The 27,773-nt window shown below is 36.8% G+C and overlaps 1 protein-coding gene and 1 pseudogene across 15 annotated transcripts in view; one reads left to right on the forward strand and one right to left on the reverse strand.

Moving 5' to 3' along the window:
* Positions 1 to 27,773, reverse strand: part of RPS6KC1 (ribosomal protein S6 kinase C1) — a 131,282-nt gene that overhangs the window by 50,774 nt on the left and 52,735 nt on the right. For 13 of the 15 annotated variants that reach the window (XM_023754755.1, XM_006089883.3, XM_006089884.3 and 10 more), the window contains 2 exons: positions 15,277 to 15,392; positions 6,673 to 6,765 (listed from right to left, as the gene is read on the reverse strand). In XM_023754755.1, the coding sequence (XP_023610523.1) occupies positions 6,673 to 6,765; positions 15,277 to 15,392 (209 nt within the window). The remainder of the gene's footprint in view (positions 1 to 6,672; positions 6,766 to 15,276; positions 15,393 to 27,773) is intronic. The other 2 variants (XM_014456839.2, XM_014456836.2) reach the window with 1 other exon arrangement.
* Positions 24,147 to 27,770, forward strand: LOC106697372 (annotated as a pseudogene).

Here is a 27,773-nt window from a genome sequence, read left to right on the forward strand (position 1 = left end):
ATCTCTAGCAGTGTTGAAGATGAACTGGAGAAAAATAAGACTAGAGGAAAACAATAGTACATCTTTAAAGGAGAATAAGAAAATAGTGTACATCTGTACCTTAGAAAGAGTTTGGGATGCCTACATTTTAATTTGAAACCAGTTGAAGGAAAGATGGGTTCGATGTAACTAGCAATACCCAGAGGGTGGTGGGTCAACTTGAAATAATTATTCTGGCCATAAATTACCTACAGGACTCTTTGTACTATTTGATTTTTAAAAAATTAACAACTTGAAAAAGATCAACAAAGACATGTGATCAAAATTATGGATGCCATGAAGCTGAGAGGACTACATAATGTGTTAAATTTAACGTTCTCTTAAATATAGATCACAATCTCCCATAGAAACCCCACTGAATAACAGTAAACAGATTTTAAAAGACGTAGAGTGACTGTAAACAAGAGAGATGTAAAAAGAGGGCAAAATTTTAGTAGACAGAAAACAGATGCCAAATGTCTACAGGTGAAAACAACAACAAAAGGCAAGCCAATTCTTCCTGCAGAATTCCAGAAATGAGGGGTATCAGGTATCTCCTGAAACAGGAGGACTGGGGAAAAGTCTACACTCTAGGCCGCTGCATAGGCAGCCAGGCAGCTGCCCTCTCCTCCCCAGCAGAAGACTAGAGAGAAGTTCATTTTCTAAAGACATGGAATCAGAAACCAGACAGCTGAAGGTGGAACTGTTTGTACTGAAAACAGGAGCATTGTATGAAAACCTGCAGGCTGAATTGGTGAGGACATCCCCCTTCTCCCTGTGAGCTCCCAAAATGGTGCTGACACTAGATCCCCAGGAGGGGATAGTTAAGGATCTTTACAGTGGCATTGTTTTCAGCACTTAAAAAATGGTGTGCCATCCTAACGGCATTGATGGCTTCTAATGAGAAATCCACTGTCATTCAAACTATTTTTCCTCTGTAAGTGCTTCTCTTTTGCTGCTTTCAAATTTTCTCGTCTTCACTTTTTAGAAGTTGGACTATTATGTGTGCCTTGCCATGGATTTGTTTGTATTTATCCTGTTTGAGATTCACTTCTTGAATCTGTAGGATTATGTCTCGTCATATTTCTTCAAATACTTGTTAGCTCCCCCCTTTATCTGCAACCCCAATGACATGAGTGTTAGAACTGTTGATTTTAGCCTCATAGGTTCCTGTGTCTCTGTTCATTTCCCCCCCAGTCTATTTCTCTATTCAGATTGGGTAGTTTCTATTGTTCTATATTCAAATGCACTGTTGTTTCTCTGTCCTATCCATTCTGCTATTGAGCCCATTGAGAGTTTTTTCCCCCTCTTATTGTATTTTTTGGTTCTAAAACCTTCATTTGGTTTTTCTTTACACCTTCTGTTTCTTTGCTGAGACTTTCTATTTTGTGTTATGTGTGTCTGCAATTGCTCTCTGAAGTATTTTTATGATGACTGTTGTAAATCCTGTGAGATAACTAACATCTCTGTCATCTCACTATTGGTATCAGTGGACTGTCTTTTCTCAATAATTTTCTATAGAAACCTGGACATTTTGAAAAAAAATATACATATATATGTAAATTTATAAAATATAAATATATAAAAAAGTTATATATATAAAATAAATATATATACATATTTATATATACATATATATATACATATTTATATATACATATATATATATATATATATATATATATATATATATATATATATAAAAGGCTAATATGCTAAGTGTCCCTCCAACTGTCCAAACGGTCTCTATGATGTGCACTGACCACCAGAGGGCAGACGCTCAACGCAGGAGCTGCCGTGATGCGCACTGGCCATTTACAAAGAAATGGCACCACAGACCTGGTGCCAACAAAGCAACACTCAGCTTCCCCCAAGTGGGACACAGGCCCCGCCACCACACCAGAGCGACACCCCCACCAAATCACAGCCAACGCTGCCAAGACCCCATGGTGCAAAATGCAGCCCACAGCCCAGCCCAGCCCGGAAACGGTGGCTGTGGGCACTAGGTAATGATGTCACGTAGCAACACCCGGCTTCCTCTCCCTAGAGACTAGCCTCTTGAGTTTCTCAGCCCAGGAACATGACTTGCTTTATAGCCAGGTGCAAACATTTTACACTTTAACCAAATGTCTGTGAAGCGTTTTCCCGTGCCTCATCTCTTTTGATCCTCACAGAAGTCCTGGAGTAGGTAGATAGGAGACTCAGGGGAATCCTATTTTGTTTTCATTAGCCGGAAAATGGAGATTTTAGAAAGCTTAGAAACTTGACCCAACTGAAAAGAAGTAAGAAATGGTGAACCTTGAAAATGACTTCAGGTTTTCTCACTGTGCAGAATATAGTCAAACACTGCTGCAGTTAAATATTTTACCCTTTGTTCTCCCTGCGTGATCTACAATAATCTGCTTCGTGTTGATATTTACTGCTGTGTTGCTGACAATTACCTGAAAGAGAAGTTGGAGTGCTTCACTGGGCTGGAAAAAGTTTAGCTAAGCCAGAAAGCAGGTCTAATTAAGCAAGTTTATTCTATATCTATAAAAGACTAAGTTGACTCGCACATGCGCGATACATATAACGCTCTCGCTGGCGCCAATCGCACGCATGTGTTTGGATATGTCATTGTTGATGGTGAATTTGGTTGACACTTCTATTATAGAAAAAGGGCGAATAGCAATATTAAAGTATTCTTATAATAAATTTCCTTTTAATGTGCACGAATCCGTGCACCATTATGAGACTCGTGGTCTTATTTAATTTTTTATTTTAGCTGTTCTCTCCTGACATCATTCTGATAAGTTATACAACAGTGAACTCTCTCAGAAATTCTCCCATCACTTGGACATCCTACCACCAGTTAAACTACCAATCCGGATTCCTAACTTAGCTACAAATTACCTACATATAAATAATCCTTATACACAGAAACATATACACACCCTATATATTCATACCTATCACACACAAACACAAAAGTTTGTGCACCCACACATGCACAAACTTATATGAAACCACAGGAATCCACCCATCCTTCTCACCCGAGTATGGTGTTTCCACTAATTTCTATTTTCCCCTGCTATTACCACATGAAGATTATGTGTAAAGGAATCGGAGGACTAAAATAAATCTTTATAAGTTATATAATGTAAAAATCCAGGCACTGGCTTGGTAGCTCAGTTGGTTAGAGCATTACCTGATACACCAAGGTTTTGGGTTTGATCCCGGATCAGGGCACTGAATACAAGAATCAACCAATGAATGCATAAGTGGAACAACAAACTGATATTTCTCTTTCTCTTTCTTTTTTCCTTTCTTTTCTTCTCTGTCTCCTCTCTCTCTCTCTCTCTCTCTCTCTCTCTCATCTCTCTCTCTCTGCCCCCCCTTCACACACCCCCACACTTCCTCTCTAAATTAAAAAAAAAAAAATCCATTCAACACTTGAATTCCTTCTACAATATCCCCACCAATGATCCTTCAGCCTTTACTTGAATATCTCTAATGACATGAAACAAATAAGATATGACGGAATCCAGTCTGCCTTTGGTCAAACCTAATTCTTGAAAGGTATCTCTAATCATTGGCCAAAATTTTGCCAACTTATACTCATTTAGTTCTAGTTGAAGTCTTATCCCTTACTATCTTTCTCTCAGGAAAACCAGATATTCTAGTTTGTCCAAGATGTTATTCTGGCATAATGAATATCCCTTTTCACCCACAGATTTGAACAAAACATTATACAGTCCCTTTATACTGGAGAGCCCTCAAAAATATAAACATCATGCATGTTTTTATCAGTTGGAACCATTACTCATATTTCAGCTATTCTGTATATATGATTTGGAGGGCCTTCACCAGCCTTATCACTCTTGCTTCTGAATGCACACCAGTTTATTTATAATCCAAGAGCCCTATGCTTAAATTTCTTGTTGCATATATATGTTAATCCCAACTAAAGGACAGAAAGTCACTTATTTACCTTTGAATACTAGACCAAGATGCAGCTTTGGAATTACTATACATCTGAGTAAAGACATCTGAGTGTCTTGAACAGTGGTACTAGATAGCAGTCTCATATTATACCAGTAGGTATCACTCTATAGATAATATAGTACTTAAAGTTATTTAAGTTTCAATTCATTAAGTATTTATTGAGTGTCCATTATGTGCCAGGCATGCTTGTAAGTGTTAAGAATACGGATGTGAACAAGAAAGACAAAATCTTGTTCTAAAGAACTTAAGATCTATATCAGTGATGGCGAACCTTTTGAGCTCAGTGTGTCAGCATTTTGAAAAACCCTAACTTAACTCTGGTGCCGTGTCACATATAGAAATTTTTTGATATTTGCAACCATAGTAAAACAAAGACTTATATTTTTGATATTTATTTTATATATTTAAATGCCATTTAACAAGAAAAATCAACCAAAAAATGAGTTCGCGTGTCACCTCTGACACGCGTGGTCATAGGTTCGCCATCACTGGTCTATATAGTAATGTTTTATCTACTTTCTATATAAAAGTTTATAAATTCCTACCCTAGGGAAATTTTATTTTCCTAAGTTAATAGACAATAACACTCAAAATAACTCATAAAGAACAAATACTATAATGAAACAGAATTAGAGAAACTATGTTCTGTATGGGCTAGATTACCATATCCTATGTATTTTTTAGTCGTTTGAATTTATTCAATACTTCTCTTCCAAACTTCAAGTTTGTAAAATCCAAATTTTAGGTATTCCTCAGTACAACTGATAGGAATTTATCTTTTTAAAAAATTCAAATTGTTTAAAGTTTACCTATTGATGCTCTTGCAAAGTAGAGACTATGTTACACATTTTAAAAGATTACTTGCAAAACTTATTCAATTCCCAGCCCTGGCCGGGTACTCAGTTGGTTAGAGAGCCATCCTGACTGCAGGTATGACTCCCAGAATCAACCAATGAATTCACAAAGAAGTGGAACAACAAAATCAATGTCTCTGTCTCTCTGTGTGTCTTTCTCAGTCTATCTCTGTCTCAATCTGTCTCCCTCCCTCCCTCCTTCTCCCTTTCTCTAAAATCAATAAATAAAAATTTAAAATAATAATAAAAAGCTTATTTAATTCCCATACATACTTCCTTATCTCTACTTAAGAAAGTTAAATGTCACCTTCTAAACACCAAACACAGGTTAACAGAGTAAAGACAGTAACAAATTATGCCTCAGCAAAGACTCAGGAATTCCTCCATTGTAAAAAGTTCTAAATTGAATAAATCAGGTGACTTACTCATAATTAGAGCATAGCAATGAAAGGACACACTTCGTCAAAATAAACAAGTCTAAGAGGGAGCAGACACTGTACATCAAAAAAGTTTATTTCCATGAACAGAAATCCAAGAACCAGGAAACTACTCAATTCCTATTTTGCCTCTCTGTACTCTCAAACTGAATGTTCTGAAAAGCCAGGGAAAACATGGTTAAGGCATCATTTCAGCCTCCAAAATCTTACTGCTTAAAATTCTTTAAGTTCAAAATTCAGTCATATGAATTTGAGAAAAATGATGCTTGTAAGAATTTAATAAGACACTGAGAGCTTCATGTAATATCCAACCTAATGTTCCTTTTGGAATACCTCAAGCTATAAATTACTGTCTAAATTACCTGCGATATACTGCATATTGCTCGGTTTTTAGCATGGAATCACATGCATACTTTAGAAGACAAGAAGTACTCAGTAAGTTACAAATGATCACTAAGGTGCTTCATAAAAGATGGTTAATGTAAAAAAAATTTAAATTAATGTACACCTTAACATTAACTAAGGCATTTTCTTTGACTTTGAAAGGTAAAAGTAATGGTTGATCAAATATATTTAAAACACAGTTTATTATGTATAGTTTTTAAATTACATTTTTATATTCTCTAAGAGGCCCAGTACTGGACATGTTTGGAATTGGGGAAACTCAGTAGCAGATGTCAGTTATCTTAGTATTTTTGTTCCAAATATAAAAGTATGTGTGTGTGTGTGTGTGTGTGTGTGTGTGTGTGTGTGTGTGTGTAGGGGGGTTAAGTGTATTAGAAAAAAGCACAGCTTTTTAACTCACAAAGATCTAGGTTTGAATTTCTGCACTACCCTAAATTAGCTATGTGATCTTTGGGCAAGTTACTTAACCTCTTTTAAACATCATTTTCTCACCAAGATGCAAATAACAAAGTTGTGAAAATGATTAAGTAATTTGTTTTATATAAAATGCCTAAGATATGGTCTGACACATAGTAGGTGCTCAATAAATAGTAATTAGGAGAATGCCATTTTTCTTTTTGACTAATTGTATTGACTACACCAGTTAATGTGAATAACTACTGACTCCCAAGGTTTTGTAACTATCAAAGTGTATCTTTACCCTGCTATAACAGGTTTAAAAAACCAAACCCCTACTGCACTGAATGCCAACAAATATGCACCTTCTCCTTTAGCTCCCATATATTTTGCATGACCTTACATGAATTGCTTAGATAAAAGCTTTTTCTCTTCTGCTTTTGTTATTTTAAAGTGCAGATGCATTTGAGTCATTTTCTCCTTTTGTTTCATATCCTTAAGATCCAAAGCTTCAAAGACATAATGTCAGCATGCAGTCGATTTATGACTGAACTCTTGAAGAGGCACTGAAGAATTACCTTGTCAATCACCCCAAGGACTCTGAAGGCCTTCAGCTCCTCGGCAGGGCTCCTTAGGTTCCAAGGGGGCCTTGAACTTAGTGATCCTGGAGGCTAATGGAAGATATCAAAGATTACACATCAATCAGGGAGGTACTTGAAGAAAGACTGCCTGCTGAAGCAAATGCCAGGCCAAAGGAAACTAAATTTATCATAAATCAGAGAATGGAAAGATGAAAGAAGTTTCTGTTTGTCTGTAATGTAAAATAAAAAAAAATAATAAAATCAAAAATAAAGAAAATCAAAAAGAAAAAGCAAGAAAAAAGTTGCATGTAAATAAATCATGATAACATTTTAAAAAGAAAAATTAATGAGTTGATAGTTTCTAGCACAGTAATTCATTTCAAAACTGTTCAACTATAATGAAACTTTTTAACAATTGGCTAACTGAGCCAACAATTAATCACAGCCTTATATTTACCCCAGACCACTCAAGAGTAATTTAGAATAGAGAACTAAAAACAATGGAAAAATAGATAAACTTGGGGAGTGAGGGCACACAAGTCATCTCTCTCTTCATGAAACTACACTCCATTAGTGTTATGATATAAATACATGGTATGTATTTTAAGAGAGATTGGCAGATTCCAGAAGAATTGCCAATAATAATAAAAATTTAAAAACTCCAACATATAAGCAATAATTATTAGAAATAACCTTGTTTAAGCTAAAAAAGAGATGATTTACAGGAGAAAGAAAATTTTTTTAAATATATGAAAATATGTGATGTGGAAAACTTAATCTGTTAGCTACAAAAAAGTCCAAAAAGGTCAGTGAACACAGAAAAGCATGTATCAGTACTACGTACAATAAAAGAATAATCCTAATTTCCCAACCATTGACCTTAGTTTTTCCCTACCAGTAAAGTAAGACATTAGACTAGATAAACTCCAAAGACACTTCCATTTTGCATTTATAACCAGAAAGCAATGCTATATTAATCCTTATTATTAAAATGGTGATGCTGCAAAGAATGACAGGAGACACAAAGTTTTGCTTTATTATATCCTCAGAGCAGGCCTTTTTGTTGTCAAAAATCTATTAGGCTATATAGGAAACATGTTTCCCCCATGAGTGGAAGATAAATATCCTGGTTAATCAATTGTCATGATTAATAGTTACTGAGACATCATTCTTGGTACTTCAAGTCCTCGTACTGACCAACATCACCAGACAGGAAGCTCCTTGAGAAGAGGAAATATGCCTTATTCATCTTTGTATTCACAATGCCTAGCATGTTGGTTGAAAGGAGAGAGGAAGGACAGAATAGAGAGGAAGGAGGAAGAGAGGAGCAAAACAAGAGAGAGGAGATTGCATAGATAAATTAGGTGTCTTTTACAAATAGAAAATGTACTTGTAAAATTTTCTAAAAGCAGAAATTATAATCGCTCTCCGTTTTTTTTTGTTTGTTTTCTTGTGTTCTTTTTAAAATATATTTTTATTGATTTCAGAGAGGATAGGAGAGGGAGAGAGAGAGAGAGCGAGAGATAGAAACATCAATGATGAGAGAGAATCACTGATAGGATGCCTCCTGCACACCCCACCCTGGGGATCGAGCCCGCAACCAGAGCATGTGCCATGACCAGGAATCGAACCCTGACCTCCTGGTTCATAGGTCAACACTCAACCACTGAGCCATGCTGGCTGGGCTGCTCTCCTTTTGTTTGTTTGTTTTTAGGTTCAGCAAGCAAATACTAATTTGAATATGCCTGAAGAAGTAATGTTATTTTTTTAAAAAAAACAAACATGCACCAAGAGGTCACTGGTTAAATTCCTGGTCAGGGCATCTGCCTGGGTTACAGGCTCTATCCCCAGTAGGGGGCGTGCAGGAGGCAGCTGATTGATGTTTCTTTCTCATCGATGTTTACATCTATCTCTCCCTCTCCCTTCCTCTCTTTCTAAAATCACTAAAAAAAATTTAAAAAATTTTAAAAAGACAACTTTTTAAAAACACCTAACTTGAGAATGTTGGTGATAATAGCAATTGTACTGGATAATTGTTTAAAATTGATTTAAATTATACTTCTAAGATACATTTCAAAAAACACGTATTTAATATTTCAAAAGGTACTGAGCTAGAGGACATTAAAAAAAAAAAAACAGATACATCTCTGCCCCCCAAGAAGCTTAAAATCCAAGATGAATTTTTAAGGATACAAAAATATTTAGCAGGGTACTTTAATAGACATATAACAGAAATAGTCTCTTCTATCTTAATTTACATCATTATCCCTCACCCCGCCCTGAATGGAGTACTTACAAGAAGTTATTAAATCCCCATTTTACAGATAAATGAAGGGGAGCTCAGACTGGTTGAGTGTTTGTGGTCAGAAAGAACAGTGGAAGATCCTAGTCTAGCCCTCAACTCTATAGTTTGCAGTCTTCCTACCACACAACATAGTCTAACAATTAAAAATTCATTTCCCCCTCCATTATCAAGAAAGAATAAGGCCCTGGCCGGGTAGCTCAGTTGGTTGGAACATCATCCCAGTACGCCAAAAGGTAGCCAGTTCAATTCCTGGTCAGGGCACACACCTAAGGTTGCAGGTTGGATCCTCCGTAGAAGTGCATGAGGGAGGCAACCAATTGATGTTTCTCTCTCACATGGATGATGTTTCCCTCTCCCTTTCCACTCCCCACCCCCCCACTCTGAAATCAATAAACATATCCTTGGGTAAGGGAGGGAGGGAGGGAGGGAGGGAGAGGGAGGGAGGGAGGGAGGGAGGGAGGGAGGGAGGGAGGAAAAATAAGAAGTGCTGTAGTTTTGGTAAAAGAAATGTTGAGGAAAATGTATAGGGGGGAAAAAGAATAAGTAATAATTTATCTATTACATCTGTCTTTGAAAATATGGCCAAATGCGTCCAACATCTGTATCTCCTACTTGTACCTTCTTTCTTTTTAATTTTTACTTATTGATTTTAGAGAGAGAGGAAGGGAGAAAAGGGGGAGAGAGAGAAACATTGATTTGTTGTTCCACTTATTTATGCATTCATTGGTTGATTCTTGTATGTGCCCTGACTGGGGGTCATATCCACACCTTGGTGTATCGGGACAACACTCTAACCAATTGAGTAATTCAGCCAGGGCTACTTGTACCTTCTTGTTCATTGATGTCATTGGATCTATCAGTTTCCAAAAGAAAGTTATTGGTTCACTTTAGCAATCTCAACAGCAAAGATAGCAAACTACAAAAATTCTCCTGTACCTTCCAATAAATAATCACTGGTGTGCAATAGGAACATGATAACTAAAAAGGATATAAATCATCAAAAGGCACAGTCGCTAGCTTCAAGAATTTACAGTTTACTTGAGGAGATAAGCCAAATACATGAAAAGTTAAATAACAATAAAACCTTTTTGTAAAATACAAGACAATAGAGACAGGCACTATTAGTGTTTGATAAACTGGTCGCAGAAAGAAGCAGAACTAAAGGTGATTTTAAATGCTATGTAGAAATTAGGTTAGGAAAAGGGTATTACATATAGGATTGGAAGGAAACTGGCCTGGCGGGGGGTGGGGGGGGGGGGTGTGGTAGGGAATGGTCAAATTGTAGAACAGAGGAAAATAAAATTACACAGTAGGATCGGGTCAGTCAGTTTTCACAGGCCTTGAATGCCAGGAAGAAAAGTCAAAACTATATTCTCCAGAGTCTAGAAAACAAGTTTTTGTATGAGAAACAACTCAATAAAAATAGTGATTTAATAAGGTTACTTCTGCAAAGACAGTAATGGTGAAATTGTAATGGCGGAAGACCAAAGATAAAGTGATCATTAAAGTTCTCTTTCTACTTTAACCATCTATAAAACTTTAAGATCAAAGAAATGAACAAAGAAAGATCATGAAATAAAATCATCAATAAAAAATCCTATATTTTTTATATGCAGTGTTTAAATTGGGTAGAATCCCTATGGATCTATTCCTTTTTTCAGATGGCAAAATGAAACATAAATCCATAGAATTTTAAGAACAGAAAGAGACAGAGATCAAGTCCAATATTCTCTTTTTTTTTTTAATATGGGAAGCAGCAAGGTGAAGCAATTTGTCCAAAATGACAAAACTAGGTAACAGATAAGAGGGGTTTAAATCTTACTTCTAAAACAATGCATGACATTGGGGAAACTGCAGTCAAAGCTAAGGGGGTGGGGAGAGATCAATGTATTTCTAGGCAGCATGGCTGATTTCCTTAATAAATAAAAGTAGAATTTTCAGTTATATGTATTAGTTACTGTAGCAGAAGATGCCTATAGAAGCAAGTAGTAGTTGTATTCAGCCACACCAAAACTAAATATAGAGGTCAAGGAGGGGGGCAGAGAAAGGCAAGAATATTGATGACCCAACAGTCTTCAAAACCAAATACAGCAAGTGCTCAAGCCCATGGCAGACATCGCTGTTAATCCCACACTCGGTCTCACAATACATACAGTGCTCCTGGGCAGCCACCACCGTGGATTAGAATTAGCACACTAGTAAAACCTACTTACTGTTCCTGTTCTACATTCTCTAAATGGCTTAGTGAAGCTTACCTTTCTTTTTGTTTCATGGGGTTTTTTAAGTTGCTATTTATCCTACCCATCGTCTTTTTCACTTGATATTATTCCCTGTTCTCAATGTGATCTGTATCTATTCTTACCAATTTGCTAGTATTATACTTCTCAAACTTTAACCTGTATGCACATCGCCTGAGGACCTTGTTAAAATGGAGATTCTGATTCACTTAGGCTGGGGGACCCTAAGATTCTGCATTTCCAACAAGGTCCCAGGTGATGTGATGCTACAGGTCCAGCACCACGTTTGAAGTAGGATTAGCTACTCCTCCTTAAATAACCTGAGAATAAAGCACCATTACTTGGGAGGAAATAAATAATCAAGGGCAAAAGGAAAACACTGCAAAGAATTTGCCCAGAACCCACACTCCGAACCCTGATAGCTAACTACATAGTACTACATAGTTTCTGAACTTGGCTTCACCTGTAGATTTTTGGCTTTGCCAAGACCTTCATTAGGAACCTATTAACCCTCAATACCCAGCCTCCTAAGACTCTCTTAAATCATATTTCAAGCATCTTTTTACTTTTTTAAAAATTTATCTTTATTGTTGAAAGTATTACAGATGTCACACCCACCCACCACCAACCCTACTGCACTATTTTCTGTGTCTATGGGTTGTGCATATATGCATCTAGGTCAGTGGTTCTCGACCTTCCTAATGCCGTGACCCTTTAATACAGTTCCTCATGTTGTGGTGACCCCCAACCATAAAATTATTTTTGTTTCTACTTCATAACTGTAATTTTGCTAGTTATGAATCATAATGTAAATATCTGATATGCAGGATGTATTTAGGCGACCCCTGTGAAAGGGTCGTTCGACCCTCACGCGACCCACAGGTTGAGAATCGCTGATCTAGGTTCTTTAGTTAATCTCTAACCACCCATCCACCCCCCTTCACTCTGAGATTGGTCAGTCTGTTCCATGCTTTTAAGTCTCTGGATCTATTTTGTTCTCAGTTTATTTTGTTCATTAGATTTCACATATAAGTGAGATCATGTGATACTTGTCTTTCTCTGACTGGCTTATTCTGCTTAGCATAATACTCTCCAGGTCCCTCCATGCTGTCTCAAAGGGTAAGATCTCCTTTTTTATGGCTATATAGTATTTCATTGTGTACCTATACCAGAGCTTTTAAGTGCAGTCCTATTCCTGATCTGGAATGCCCCTGCTCTGCTTTCCCATGTTTAACTAAGGGTGATACAAACTCATTTTAAAATACTTTTTTCTAAAGAATTGAGACATACCAATAATACCAGCAAACAAAATGCACAACAGAAAACTATTTTTAATATTATGATAGCAATTATATTCAAAATCTACAAAATAATCAGGAAAGGCATACATTCTACGTATTTTCACTCACACCTTGTAAATGCATAACAAAAAAATGTACTTACACTTTAGAAACTACACCATCTTCGATGTCCTAAATTTAGATTATTTATTTTTTTTCTAAATTTCATTGATCTTGAGTTTAAAATTCCTAGAGCTAAATATAGCGGAAAAAAAGCTATATCCAGCCTTTTCCAGGGAAATCCCTTTTTAATATTAATTCTTAAAGCATTCAAAGTTATCTACAATTTAATTTTTTAAAGTTTAAAAAAAATATCTGTCTCCTTCAGTTAAGATTTCACCTTTACTTCAAACGAAGATCATTTCCTTTTAATCTGAAACCTGTACTTTTCTTGGGGCTTTTTAGTAATGAAGAAGAAGAAAAAAAGGAGAGTGCTTTTGCTCCTTTCTATCCTTTTTTGAAAAGAATGCTATCAACAATGACTGGGGAAATTCAGAGCTTCTGTATTTACCACCAAAGAGTCTCATAAATAAATTCAATAAAGCAAAAAGCTTAAATTACCACAGAAAACTCAGGTGGAATGAGTCATGACCTAGTCCTAGACCAAAGGGGAAAACAGCAATCAACAAAACATTTAAAACTGGAAAGGATTCCTTTATTTTCTTAATCAACCAGGCTGGAAAGAAATGTTTACACATGGATTCAAAAGAGAATATCTGCTTTACACAGAATTTAAGAGTTAAAAGGGCCTAGGAAATCATTTATACTAGTCCTCTCATTGTGTTCATTGAAACTGAAGCCCAAAGAAAGTTAATGGAGACAAATAATGAATTCACCAAGCTAATAAAAAACCTCTAGAAGACATTTAAGTTCAATTTTAGATAAGAAAATAATCAAACATGTCCCTGACCTAAGTAAGGTCCAGGTTTAATAGAATAAAATACAAAATGAAAATGAAAAGCAATTGCTTACTCTAAAAGAAAAACATCTTGCTCTAGCAAGAAAAACTCTCCTCTAGTCTTCTTGCCTAAAAGCTAAAAAAAATCCTAGTATATCAAATGTGGTACCCCTCTTTACCCTTTCTGATCCAAACTCCCATTATTCTGCAGGGCTCTTACCATTCTCTCTTTTATTTCCTGAATTAGGTGCATATTTTGAGTCTTCAATTATGCTACAGGGTTTGCAAGAGCAGAGACTGTCATCATCTTTTCTATAACTCCAGAATATATCTAGTTTTTGTATACACACAGAGTCTTAACAGATGCCTAGTGAATTAATATATAACAATATAATCAACTTTCCTATATTATACCTCTTTAGTTACATTAAAAGCTATGCTTGAAGGGAAATTCTGACTGATATACTTCATGGTTCCTTTCTCTAAGTCAAAAGCTATACAATTAGCTTTATGTTTCTTTTCCTAATAAATTATTGCTCACAAAAGTGATTATAAGCAACTATAACAGGGGATGCACAAATAGGGAGTTTGAATAAGTATAGTTAGACTATTCAAAGTTACTGTTAATGGAAAGAACTGGTAATTTTGACTCCCTAAAACTTTTAGAGTATGTACAAGGTGATTTAATAAAACAAGTAAGTTGATAAGAACCCATTCTATTTAACATTTTTATCAATGTCCCCAAAAATAGAATTGAGAATGTATACATTAGGAATGCACACCTGGGGGGGGGGGGTTGACAACCCCATAGACAGTAAGAATTGAATTCAAAGTAATCTTTAAATAAATATTTCATTTTAAAAAGATACAATTCAACAGTGAAGAGTTATAAAGCAGTATACAAGGAGAGATGAAAAATAAGGTTAAGACTCATTAATCTAGTCTTAAGTTTGGCTTATAGGCTGGTCTTTTTACGAGGTGGGCACTTGATTTGTGTGTGTGTGTGTGTGTGTGTGTGTGTGTGTGTGTTCATTTTTTTTGAGTGATTTTCTCAAACTCATTTAATCCTAACAAGAACCCAGCAAGGAATTATCTGATCCTCATTATTCATATGTAGCAACTGAAGCTACGAGGTGGTTAAGTAGCTTGTCCATTCTTCATGGCTTCAAATGGAGAGCTGAGATCCGAACAAGCCTGCCTGCCTCTTAGATCAATTGAGAAAATAAATACTTTCTCCCATCTCAGAAGATGATTCTTAAATTACATTTTTTTAAAAAGTTGGTTTAATATAAAGAAAGAAATAACAATTTTTTCCAGAAATGTGCCAAAACAGATAGATAGGATATAAAAACAATAATATTAAACCACAGTGTTTTAATGTTTCATTCACCTGCTTTTGAGACATGACTAAAGGTAATCCTACATAATCTAAACATCACCGTCAGAATTATACCTTTACAATTCTAGGTGATCGATAGCAGCTACTTATAGGACTTACGCTTAAATGGTTAGCTTTAGCATGAAGCAATAAAAACTTTACAGAAATTGTTTGAGGATCATGATCTAACTTTAAAAAATTCAAATAAAATTCAGTATAAATTAGATTATTAGGGGTAGAATAAGAAAAAAGGACCAAGAAAGGAGAAAGCAAGTCCCATTTTATTCTATTTTTGGTGCTTTAATGCTTTTCTTTCACCAATAACTTAAAATTATTGATAAAATTCCAAAGACCAAAATTCTCAAACTCTCTAAATAGAAATAAAGTGAGAGACAAGACAGCAAAAATAGCTAAAGGAAATGCAAATGAAACGTAAGACATACCTGAGCTACTTCATCAAATTGAGCTTTTCTATGAAAGCTAGAGAGACTCTCTGCTCGCATGAGATACTCTGCTGTTCTTCTCTTCACAGCTTCTCGCCGGGTAGGGCTTGACTCTCCTAAAAGGAGGAAACAAAACTCAGGTCAGGGGAAAAATAAATAAACTCTTGTTTATCCAATTTGAAGATTAACTTCCCGTTATCCACTGTACCACTTCTTCACATTTCTAACTGAAAAGAGAGATTCAAAACTGGAATGGAATAATCAAAGTTATTAATATCAGCAAGGTCTAAATATTTTTCAATTACAGTTGGCATTCAATATTATTTTACCTTCGTTTAAGGTTTCTAGTATAGTAGTTAAACATATATACAGTTCAGGAAGTGATCCCCTAGTAAGTCTAGTAGCCACCTGACACCATATATATTTATTACATTTTTGACTACTAGAGGCCCGGTGCACGAAATTTGTGCACCCAGGGATGGGCGGGGGGTTCCTCAGCCTGGCCTGTGCCCTCTCACAGTGCAGGAGCCCCACGATCGATCTCCCCAAAGAGATAGGCCCCGCTCACTCGTCCGGGACTCCTCAATGGATTGCCCCAAAGAGGTAGGCCGGAGCCAGGGGTCCCGCCCCTGGCATCACCACTCGGACCCGCCGGGACCCGCCCCAGCAGCTCTGCATGGAGCCGCGTGACCCCCTGGCGTCACCACACGGAACCATAGGACCTGCCTCCACGCCATACACACATCAAGTCCCCACCCACCCACACACGCCCACTGCGCACACTGCCTCCTGGTGATGGATTGTTACAGCATGAGGGCGTGATGACCACATAGGCTTTTATTAGTATAGATATTCTCTATGCTGTACTTTATATTCCTGAGCAAGGTCTAAATATTACCTACATGCATTTTATTTATCCAAATTCTGAAATTCTCCTATTGAAATATGTATATAGAGAATTCAACATCTACACTAATAAAAGAGAAACATGGTAATTGGCGTACGACCGCTACCCTTCACTAGCCTTACCCAGACAGTTGTCTAACTCAACAAATAGTATTAAGGTCCACAGATGTTTAATAAGAGCTATGATATGGATATGACATGCTGTAAAAGTACCACCAAATTGAAGAATACAATTATTTAGGGTAACTCTGAATTCACTCTAATTGATTTTTATAAGCTTCATGGTTTTTTCATTAACAACAAATTGTCACTCACCTTACAAATGAAAACAAGAATATGATTTAAATCCCTGTAACATATAATTATCTGAAAGTGACAAGTCATTTATTTACCCTGCCTGGCTCTGTTTCCTTAAACAAAAGGTTTTTAAAGTGGCCTCCAAGCCCTAACCAGTTTGGCTCAGTGGATAGAGCATCGGCCTGCAGACTGAAAGGTCCTGGGTTCAATTCCAGTCAAGGGTAGGTACCTTGGTTGAGGGCACATCCCCAGTAGGAGATGTGCAGGAGGCAGCTGATCGATATTTCTCTCCCATAAATGTTTCTAACTCTCTATCCCACTCCCTTCCTCTCTGTAAACAATCAATAAAACATTTTTTTAAAAAAATAAAAATAAAATAAAGTGGCCTCCAAGAAGTCAAGACCTCAAAAGAGGTCCAGCCCATGGAGCACCGGGCTCTCCCCTCTCCAAAGCAGGATGATCCTGTGCTTTCGTTCATTTTATATGGTACTTGACTGTGAACATTTCATGGCTCAAAGTCAAAAACTTTAAGAACCACTGTACTATTTATGATCTCTAAGGTTCCTTTCCTAAATAATATTTCATACTTTTCATGACTCATTTTTATCAAAGCACTTAACACATGGCACTGTTTTTATAACCGACCAAATACATCATCTGAATGAAGTCAATAAAAAAGCAAGTGTCATATAGTGGGAAGTGTCCTGGATAGCATTCCAGAAACCCTGGTTATCTGAATTTTGGCTCTGCCTCTCACGAGTCATGTGACCAATGATAAGGTATCTCATTCTCTGAACGTCTTCTCATTCCTTAAAATGGAAATACATACCTCAAATGGTTGTGGAGATGAAAGGAGACAACACACATAAAAGGTATTATTACAACAGTGACAAAACTATAGGAAGCACTAAATTTTAAAGGTTTCCATTCCTCATTTTTCTCTAGAATTAAATCCTTCAAAATAATGTTAACTGGTTTGCTGAACTAAAGTGAATTGAATTACTAAAGTAAAGCAGACATTTTCCCCAAAAACTCTTATTTTTGCCTGGAACAGCATCTCCTGTTTCTTCTGGGAAATGCCTTTCTCCTCCCCTTGATACTGCTCCACCTCTCCTCTCCCCACCTCTCACTACCAGCGCTTACTCACCAACAACTGCTTTGAATGAAAACTGCTATGTGTTTCAGATTTCAGTCCCTCTAGTCACTACTAGTTAGCCAAGGGTTGAAAGCTGAGCCAATCACAGAACCCCACCCTCTTGGCCACAGCTGGAGGAGAGGGGAACTGGCCCAACACAAACTGGGCCAATCAGGCCTTCACTGTTATTGACACTGGAAATAAGAGTGGGAACTGCCAGCAGCCTAAGTGTCTGCCAATGGTTTCTGCCATAGTTTCTCACAAAAGCCAATCTGAAAGAAGGAACTGGACAGAAAGAAGCAGATAGGAGAGAAAGAAAGAAAAAATCCTAGCGTGACTGGGGTCCCTGATTTCAACTGAATCTACATTTCTGCCATTCTTTGTGTAAGGTAGTACAAATATAGATTTTTATCACATGCAAACCAAAGAACCCTGAATGAACACAGACCTCAAAGAAAAACTGCAATAAAGTTATTGTAATTTTGCTAAATAACTTTCCTTTCACTGCTTTTACATTACTATTTCATCTCTTCTCTCCTTCATGAGAAATTTACAAATATAATTGGTTTTGGTGAGGGAAAAAATTCTCTACTGCTTTTTAACTGTGGAACAATCTATTAACAATCTATTTTAAACCTTCGGTATCTCTGCTGCTTTCTAGGCACACTCCAACTCCTGACGCCTCAATTAAAATAATCAGTATGCTTCCTGCCTGTCCTTAAAATGTACTTAATTTCTAAACCCAAGGTTTGTATTTTTCTCAGTTGAAAAACAGATATAATCTATGAAAATCACCTAAGTATAACATATTTTGAGGATAAAGTTTGCCACAAAAATAAGAAACATTCCAGCCGAAACCGGTTTGGCTCAGTGGATAGAGCATCGGCTTGCGGACTGAAGGGTCCCAGGTTCGATTCCGGTCAAGGGCATGTACCTAGGTTGCGGGCACATCCCCAATAGGAGATGTGCAGGAGGCAGCTGATCGATGTTTCTAACTCTCTATCTCTCTCCCTTCCTCTCTGTAAAAAATCAATAAAATATATTTAAAAAAAAAAAAAAGAAACATTCCATATTTCTACACACTACCAGCCCTTGATTTTGAGTTTGCTGTTTATGGACTCTGTTATTCCCATTTTCATTGGCTCTTCTCATTTCAGCTTATGTCTTTTAAGCCCTAATTTAAATCCCTATTTTAGAATTTTTTATTCCTCTAAGGCTCAATTCTAATAGAAACTGTGCCAATTTAGTGTTTTCATTCAGTGTGAATAAGCTTTAATGAAACTTCAAATTTTGCTTTATTCAAAGATATCAACTTGTCTCCCAAAATAATTTGAGTCAAAAATGCCAAGATAATGGACCACCTAATTAAAGCTAGAGTTAACACCATATTATGTGATCAAACCACTGTTTTTTTAACTTGTGGTATCTCTGCTGCTTTCTAGGCAGTCTCCATAGGAACAGAGAGTCAAGAACAGGAAGCCAGCAGTTGAAATGGACTCCTGCTGAGGATAGTGATTCCGCTTCCATGGAAACAACAATGAAGTGATGGAAAAACTGGAAGGCTTTTAAAATGTAACCTTAAACATACATACTATGACACTTTCCTATCAGCACCTTAAAAGTAGATCATAACCAAAGGCCCTGGTGGGGTAGCTCAGTTGGTTAGAGCACTGTTCCCATACGCTAAGGCTGCAGGTTCGATCCCTAGTCAGGGCACATATAGGAATCAACCAATGAATGCATAAATATGTGGAACAAGAAATCTATGTTTCTCTCTCCTCTCTCTACAATCAACAATAAAATTTAAAAAAGAAAAAGCAGGTCACAACCACCGCTGATCAACAGCAGCAAGGATGACAACTACTTCTTACAGATAAGACCAATCTTCTGGACAATTCTAACTGATAACATTATAGATAGATGTAACTTTAAACAGATTTTAATCGATTAAAAAATTTTAATCGATTCTAACCTTAATTTCTTAATTTTCATTTTAAAATTCATACAGCTGATAAGGATTATTTTTCAGGAAAAACTAGGTTATCTGGAATTCAAATTTTAATTTCACACTAGGTCATGTGACTGTTATTTTTTCAGTAATATATTCATGTAGACACTTCATAAATGCTTTTTGTTGTTGTTGTTAATCCTCACCCCAGGATATTTTTCCATTCATTTTTAGAGAGAGTGGAAGGGAGGGGGAGAGACAAAGAGAGAGAAATATCAATTTCAGAGAGACACATTGACTGATTGCCTCCCACGCGCACCCCAAGCTGGGGATCGAGCCTGCAAACAAGGTACTCGCTCTTGACTAGAATCAAACCTGAAACCCTTCAGTCTGCAGGATGACACTCTATCCACTGAGCCAATCTGGCTGGGGCAATAAATGCTCTTAAAAATGGATATATATTTTACATTCTACTTAAAGATAAACCACTACCTTCAATAAGTTTCTCTGCATTTCTGTTATTTAGATACAGCAAAATTTTCCACTGGGTTTCGGCATTCAGAAGAGAAATCTGCTCCCATTACATACTAACTTTTCTGTCAACAAGTTCTGGTGCACCACAAAATATGTCACCTGTATACTGTGCATATACTGTGCCAGCCTGTATTTCTTTATACTTTATCAATTTCTGATCAGGACAGAGCACTGATAGAGGGTGATGAGTGTGCGTGTGAAAGGAAGAGAATGTAGCCAAACAAAACTGAGGAAAACTACCAAAGTTGTCGCTGAAATTTTTAGAAGCACTCCTTCACTATATCAATTTCTATTTTCAGGAGATATATTATCTTCCTTTTATCACTAAAGAAACTAAGGTTCAGGGATATAAAATGCCTTTCTCAGTTACAAAGTTAATATAAGAACCTAAACCTAAACCAGTTCTTATGACATCACACTTCAGGTAACTGAATTTGAATGACATTATTCTTCTGTTACTGAGCAGAACAACAAAATACAGAGCACAGGACAAGTACAGATGAGTATGGAAACAAAAATGAAGAGAAAATAAACGTAGGACTTGAGGCAGGAGCCTATCAGACAACATAGCAGAGCAGAAGAATCAGAGAGGAGAGACTGAGGATGACAGACAAGCACACAGGAAAATGAGAGCTGCAAAGAGTTATGAGTTTCACACTGTGTAAAAGAGAATGGGCCTTTCAGAGAAAAACTGGTCTCTCAAACACCCTTACCCAAGGATTTCCTTGTAAAACAAAGGCCTTTGCCCTAGCCAGTTTTGCTCAATGGATAGAGCGGAAGGGTCTCAGGTTCAATTCCAGGCAAGGGCATGTACCTAGGTTGCAGGCTCCATCCCCGGCCTGTCAGGGCACATGCAGGAGACAACCAATCGATGTCTCTCTCACATCGATGTTTCTCTCGCTGTCTCTCCCGCTCCCGTCCACTCTCTCTGAAAATCAATTGAAAAATATCCTCGGGTGAGGATTAACAAAAAAAATAAAACAAAGGCCTTTGCTCATTTACTCACAAAAAAAAACAAAGAGGCATTCTTACTCATAGAGCTAATGAAAATCAGTTGCACAAACTAGAATAAAAAGTCGTTTTCCAATTCTGTTTGAACACAGCTAATGCCTCATCACTGGTTCAACAAAATAAAATCAATGCTGGAGGAATTGGCCACATTAGAACTCTTCAGTGACAGTATATCTACATCTGTATTTCACGGGAAATTTTAAGGAAACTTTAAAAGTATTTTAACTGCACTTGATTTTAATCTCCACATAAGACTCTACTCAGTCACATCTTATGTTCTTATCTCAAGTTCTACCCCACAAACACTCCCTGTGCCACTGTACTCTTGGTCAAGCACACGTAGTTCCATTCAGATTTATCACATTAGAAAGAACATCCAAATCAACCTGAGTCTGTTGGAGCGTTGTTTGTCGGCACTTCCCTTTCATTTTTTTTTTTTTTACAACTTTAGTCACATGAAAGAATATGCGTATTTGAGATGGCCTTGGTGGTTATATTTTTTAAGTGCTGATTTATTGTAGTTACTGGTATTTTGTTCTTTTCAGGTATAGCCTACCTTTCTGGCTTATGCTAAGTGTTTTGACAACAAAAGGAAACCTTGAGAGAACAGTGATTTATTGTCCTACACGTCTACAACTCTGGAGCCACGAGCCTCTCTGTGTACAGCACAAGCCCGGTCAGCCAGGGAATCTGCTCCATTTGCATTTAACCAACCCCCCATAAATGCTCTCACAAAACCAAGTTATGTGACCCCCACAAGTCAAAAGAATCACCAAAGAATAGTAAAAGCCAAAGTCATAATAAAATTCATAACCACCCATTACCTCCATTATGACTGTTTTCAATGCTGCTTAGCAGTTTTTCTACCACCAATAATACTAAATGAAAACTGACACATCATTAGGTCATAGAGTACTAAATGCCCACAGAGACAGCCTTCTCTTAGATGCAACAATTTCTTTCTGCTCCCTAACCTCTTTTCCTTTGTTTTGCAATTTTAAAGGGGAGTACCCAAAAAAAGTAATCAATCTCTTCAAAACAACACTGCGTGGCCAGTCCCTTTGTGACAAACTCTTGTCAGTAAGTAAATAAATAAATAAACCCCTAAGAGTCCTTTATGTTCTAATCCAGCGGTTCTCAACCTGTGGGTCGCGACCCCTTTGGCGGTCGAACGACCCTTTCACAGGGGTCGCCTAAGACCATCCTGCATATCAAATATTTACATTACGATTCATAACAGTAGCAAAATTACAGTTATGAAGTAGTAACAAAAATAATTTTATGGTTGGGGGGTCACAACATGAGGAACTGTTTTTAAAGGGCCAGACGGTTGAGAACCACTGAATCAAGTGACTTCTAAAAGATTAAGATAAAAAGATTTTTAAAAAATTTTTTTATTGATTTCAGAGAGGAAGGGAGAGGGAAGGAGAGAGATAGAAACATCCATGATGAGAGAGAATCATGGATCGGCTGCCTCCTGCACGCCCCCCACCAGCGAACGAGCCTGCAATCCGGGCACGTGCCCTTGACTGGAATCGAACCCAGGACCCCTCAATCCTCAGGCCGATGTTATATCCAAACCAGCTAGGGCAAGATAAAAAGATTTTTAAGGCTCTGGCCAAGTAGCTCAGTTGGTTAGAGGGTCATCCTGATACACCATGGTTGTAGGTCCAATCACCAGTTAGGGCACATACAAGAAGCAACCAATGAATGCCTAAATAAGGTGAACAAGTCAAAATTTACCTCTCTTTCTCTTTCTCTTTCTCTCTCTCTCAAAATAAATAAATAAATAAATAAATAAATAAAGATTTTTAAAAGCTAGAGATATAATGAAGGAAAGGGAATAAAGAATTAAAAACAGGGAACTAAAATTTTCCCTTATGATATGAAATAAAAAGTAACACCTCCACAAACAATAATTTTTTTATCTGCCACACAGGTAAATATGAAAAGCCTCCAACCCCCACAAAGACTTGTGCTCATTCTTTCACTGGCTATGAGAGAGACATCTTTTTTAAAAATATATATACATTTTTTTAAATTACTTTTTAGAGAGAGAGGAAGGGAGAGAAAGAGATAGAAACATCAATCAGCTGCCTCCTACATGCCCCCTACTGGGGATCAAGCCCACAATCCCGGCATGTGCTCTGACCAGAAATATAATTGGTAACCTCTTGGTGCATGGGACACATTCAACCACTGAGCCACATCAGCTGGGCAAGAGAGCCGTCTTAAGAGAAGTAGCAAATCTGTGGAAGACTCTAAAGTCCAGCAACTGTTTTTCTTGATGTTGTGTACTGAATCATATATTTTTCCTTTGAGAGGATATAAAGTGACCAACAGAATTACTGACTATAAGCAGTTAATTCTTCTCAATACTAAAAGTTTCATATACTCTTCTAATGCAGCTCCACCTTAAACATTAAATTGACTTAGTGAATACCAGAATTAGAAGACTCCATCCATCCCATCTTCCTTTGTGTCTGCATTTAAACAATTCAAAGAATGTGTCAAGCAATACTCTCAGAGGAGCCCATTTCTGAATAACAAAGGAAATCCTCCCCAGCGGTTGGCTTTCTTTAAGTAAGCCAGCAAAGGGAAGTTTTCATACCACTTATTCCTACCCTTTTCAGAGAGATGCCTCAGTAACTGAGCATAATGTTCCAGACATATAGTCACCTCAATGTTTAGTAATTTCAATGCTGTCATAGAACATTACATATAGAAGAGGTTCAATAAAATTTTATTGAAAAAATTAATGGAAAACTAAATGAATGATTTTGCACCAATATTACATGGTCAGATAACAATACCTTCATACCTAGAGATGCTCCAATTACCTCTTTCTCTAACTTAAACAATAGTTACATAAAATTAATATCAGAAAATGTGTGTAATTATTGTCTTTATCATTTGTGTAATAGGTCAAATGCATAAAAAAGGAATAGAGCGGAACAGAATATACAAGTGGCATGGTTAAACAAAAAAGAAAATCTACATTTTGATTTCATTTTATGAAAAACTGTCAGAACAGTACCAATGAGGAAAATAAGCACAGATATTCTAAGTAATTAAAAAGTATTGTGTAAAATAGAGTGAAGTCTATGAACTCTTTTTGTTTGATAATTACAATCTTGGGAAATGTGTTTCTTAATTGTTTGCAAAAATACAATATGACTATACAATGATCTGGTTATTTTTCAAATGAAACACATTTTGAGACCACTAATGGCAACACAGTAAGTTTCTGAGAAAAAGCAGATGTTGTCAAAACTTCCTAAAAGAGGATACACTGACCTTCTGTGCATTTTATATACAAGACTCAATGTTTAATTATTAAGATTTAATTTAAGGTATATTATATAAAACCATGTAACTCAAGAAATTACAAGTTCTGGTGGTGTCACTCAGTTGGTTGGAGTGTCATCCCATGCATGGGAAGGTCGCTGGGCTTGAATCTCAGGGTACATACCTAGGTTTCGGGTTCGATCCCCTCGGGTGCCTACGGGAAGCAACTGATCCATATATCTCTCTCACACTGATGTTTCTCTGTGTGTGTGTCTCTCTCTCAAATTAATTTTAAAAATAACAATAATAATGATTAACTTTCGCAGTGTCTAATAACTTGCTAGCACTAAAGGAGCAGTAGTCTTCCACGTAGGGAGTTTTAGTTACCTTTGGTTTATTCTAAAATGCTGAGATAACTACATTTCTTCTGATCAGAATCAAGGTTTTTTCAGTAATCATAGAGATTAAACCAACCCTCTCATTTTAATGTTTCGAAACTGTGTTGCTAAACATAGAAAAATGTGGTGATACTGATGACAGAGCCCATCTAATAAAACACTCTTCGAGAATCCTCATCCATCTCTCTGCTTTTGCTATAGAGCAGCTGTGCCTCACACAGATTCACATGAATGAAAATATTTAAATGAGAAACCACCCACTTAGTTTATTTTCCATATGACTTTCCTGTAATTATTTTGTAAACTGTTCACACAACAATACATAAAAACATCTGCAAAAACAGGTAATTAATGTGTCAGGCCAAACTAATGCATTTTTTATGGTGTCCATGCTTCGTCAACTGTAATTATAACTCTTTTTAAGCAAATGATGATGTGTTTGTTGCAATGTGCAAGTGGTTATTTTAGATGCTCTGTTTACTGTTCGTTACAATCTGAATAAAAAACTCCACAGCTACTTTACCCCACACAGCAATGCTTTACCTAGCTTTTTGCAAAAGCAAGAAAGTGGTTCTCTCTTCCAAGTTATATTTTGTAGTAAACATTTTTGTCATTTAACATGAAACTCTCAACCTAAGAGTTGACACCAAAATAGTCAGCAATTCAAGAAACATATGCCAGCAAGTGATTCAGCCAGACTTTCTTCCTTCAGTTGTAACCCTGCAGGAAATACAGCACATAAGTCAATCGGCTGCAGTAGACTAAGCCTCCTGGGTATCAGAAGTTTAGAAGGCTCAAAGGTTCATTACTATTGTTAATGTATAATACCCATTCCATCTAAACCCACCAAACACATATATCTTTGACATGAGACCAATGAATGAAGAACCAAATCCTGTCCAAAATACAGTTTCATAATTCAATTTATCCTGCTTGAGTTCTAACTACATGAAATATTATTATAATTATGACTATTATTATACTAGAGGCCCGATGCATGAAATTCTGGCAAGAGGCTCGGCCCTCGCAGCCCCAGCTGCCATGGCCGGCCCTCGCAACCTCGGCCGGCCCTCGCAGCCCCGGTTTTGTCCGGAAGGTCGTCCGGACGGTCATTCTGCTGTTCGGTATAATTAGTATATTAGCTCTTTATTATATAGGATAATAATATTGCATATTAATAATTGTCCTCAAATGGACATTCCTAAAGGCTGGACTTTAGTTTCTTATTTACATAGTATTTTTTCTGAAGATTGTAATAATAAGCTTTTTAACTCAAAACATTATTTCAGAGTAAAACTACCTTAATTCTAGTAATATATAGAAACTTTGCTTCAGTAGCTACTTTTCTTTCCTATTCCTTTTTTAAATCCTCACCTGAGGATATGTTTCTTTTGCTTTTTTATTGATTTTAGAGAGAAAGGGGGAGGGAGGGAGGGAGAGAGAGAGAGAGAGAGAGAGAGATAAACATTGATGTGAGAGAGAAACATCAATCAGCTCCAGTACACAACCTTACCGAGAATCAAATCTACAACACTCCAACCAACTGAGTCACCCAGCCAGTGCATAACACTGGGTTTTTTATAAAAGGATCCAACTATATCCTGTCTGCAGGAAACAAACTTTGAGTCAAAGAAATAAATAGGTTGAAAGTAAAAGGATGGAAAAATATATCATAAAAAAGGTAATAATAAGAGAGGTGTAACAGCTATACTAATATCCATCAAAACAGATTTCAAGAAAAATAAATGTTACTACAGAAAAAACACACTTTATATTGTTAAAAAGTTAATTAAGAAGATATGTTATAAATATGCAAGTATCTAAAAAGTGTTCTAAAACAAATGAAGCAAAACCTGACAGAAATAAAGGGAGGAACAGACAACTCAACATTAGTTACAATTGTCTCAATAATTGCTAAAACAAAGACAGAAAATCAACAATGATGTAGAAGACCTGAGAAACAATACCAACCAACCTAAATTAACTGATATCTACAGAATACTCTACTTAAAAACACCAGAATATGCCCTAGCTGGTTTGGCTCAGGGGATAGAGCCTTGGCTTGTGGACTGAAGGGTCCCAGGTTCGATTCCAGTCAAGGGCACATGCCTGGGTTGCAGGCTCAATCCCCGATGGGGGATGTGCAGGAGGCAGCTGATCAATGATTCTCTTTCATCATTGATGTTTCTATCTCTCTCTCCCTCTCCCTTCTTCTCTGAAATTCAATAAAAATATATTTTTTTAAAAAACAAAAAACACCAGAATACACATTCTCCAAGATAGATCATGTGGTAGGCCACAAAACAAGTCCCAATAAATTTAAAGAAATTTAGATATATTCACCAACTACATGAAAATTAAACTAGAAATCAACAACAAAATAAAATTTGGGAAATTTACAAATATTTGAAAATTAAAGAAAAAATTTCTAAGTAACCCATGGCTCAAAAAGGAAACCACACTGGAAATTAGAAAGTATTTCAAGCTTAATGAAAATGTAAACAGCCTTTCTGCCTCCACAGCCACCCTGGCGCCCGTGAAAAAGCTCGTGGCGAAGTGGGGCAAAAAAAAAGAAGCAGGTTGTGGAGTTTACCCTTGACTGCACCCGCCCCATAGAAGATAGAATCATGGACGCTGCCAACTTTGAGCACTTTCTTCAGGAGAGAATCAAAGTGAATGGAAAAGCTGGGAATCTCGGTGGAGAGGTTGTAACCATTGAAAGAAGCAAGAGTAAGATCACTGTAACGTCTGAGGTACCTTTTTCCAAAAGGTATTTGAAATATCTCACCAAAAAATACTAGTATTTGAAGAAGAATAACCTACGTGACTAGTTGCACATAGTTGCTAACAGCAAAGAGAGTTACGAATTGCGTTACTTCCAGATAAACCAGGATGAAGAAGAGGAGGAAGATGAGGATTAAAGCTCATTTATCTGGCAAATTTTGTATGAGTTCTTGAATAAAACCTGGGAACCAAATTG

The sequence above is a fragment of the Myotis lucifugus genome, unplaced genomic scaffold (assembly GCF_000147115.1).
Source record: "Myotis lucifugus unplaced genomic scaffold, Myoluc2.0 scaffold_65, whole genome shotgun sequence".
Classification (NCBI taxonomy): Eukaryota; Metazoa; Chordata; class Mammalia; order Chiroptera; family Vespertilionidae; genus Myotis; species Myotis lucifugus.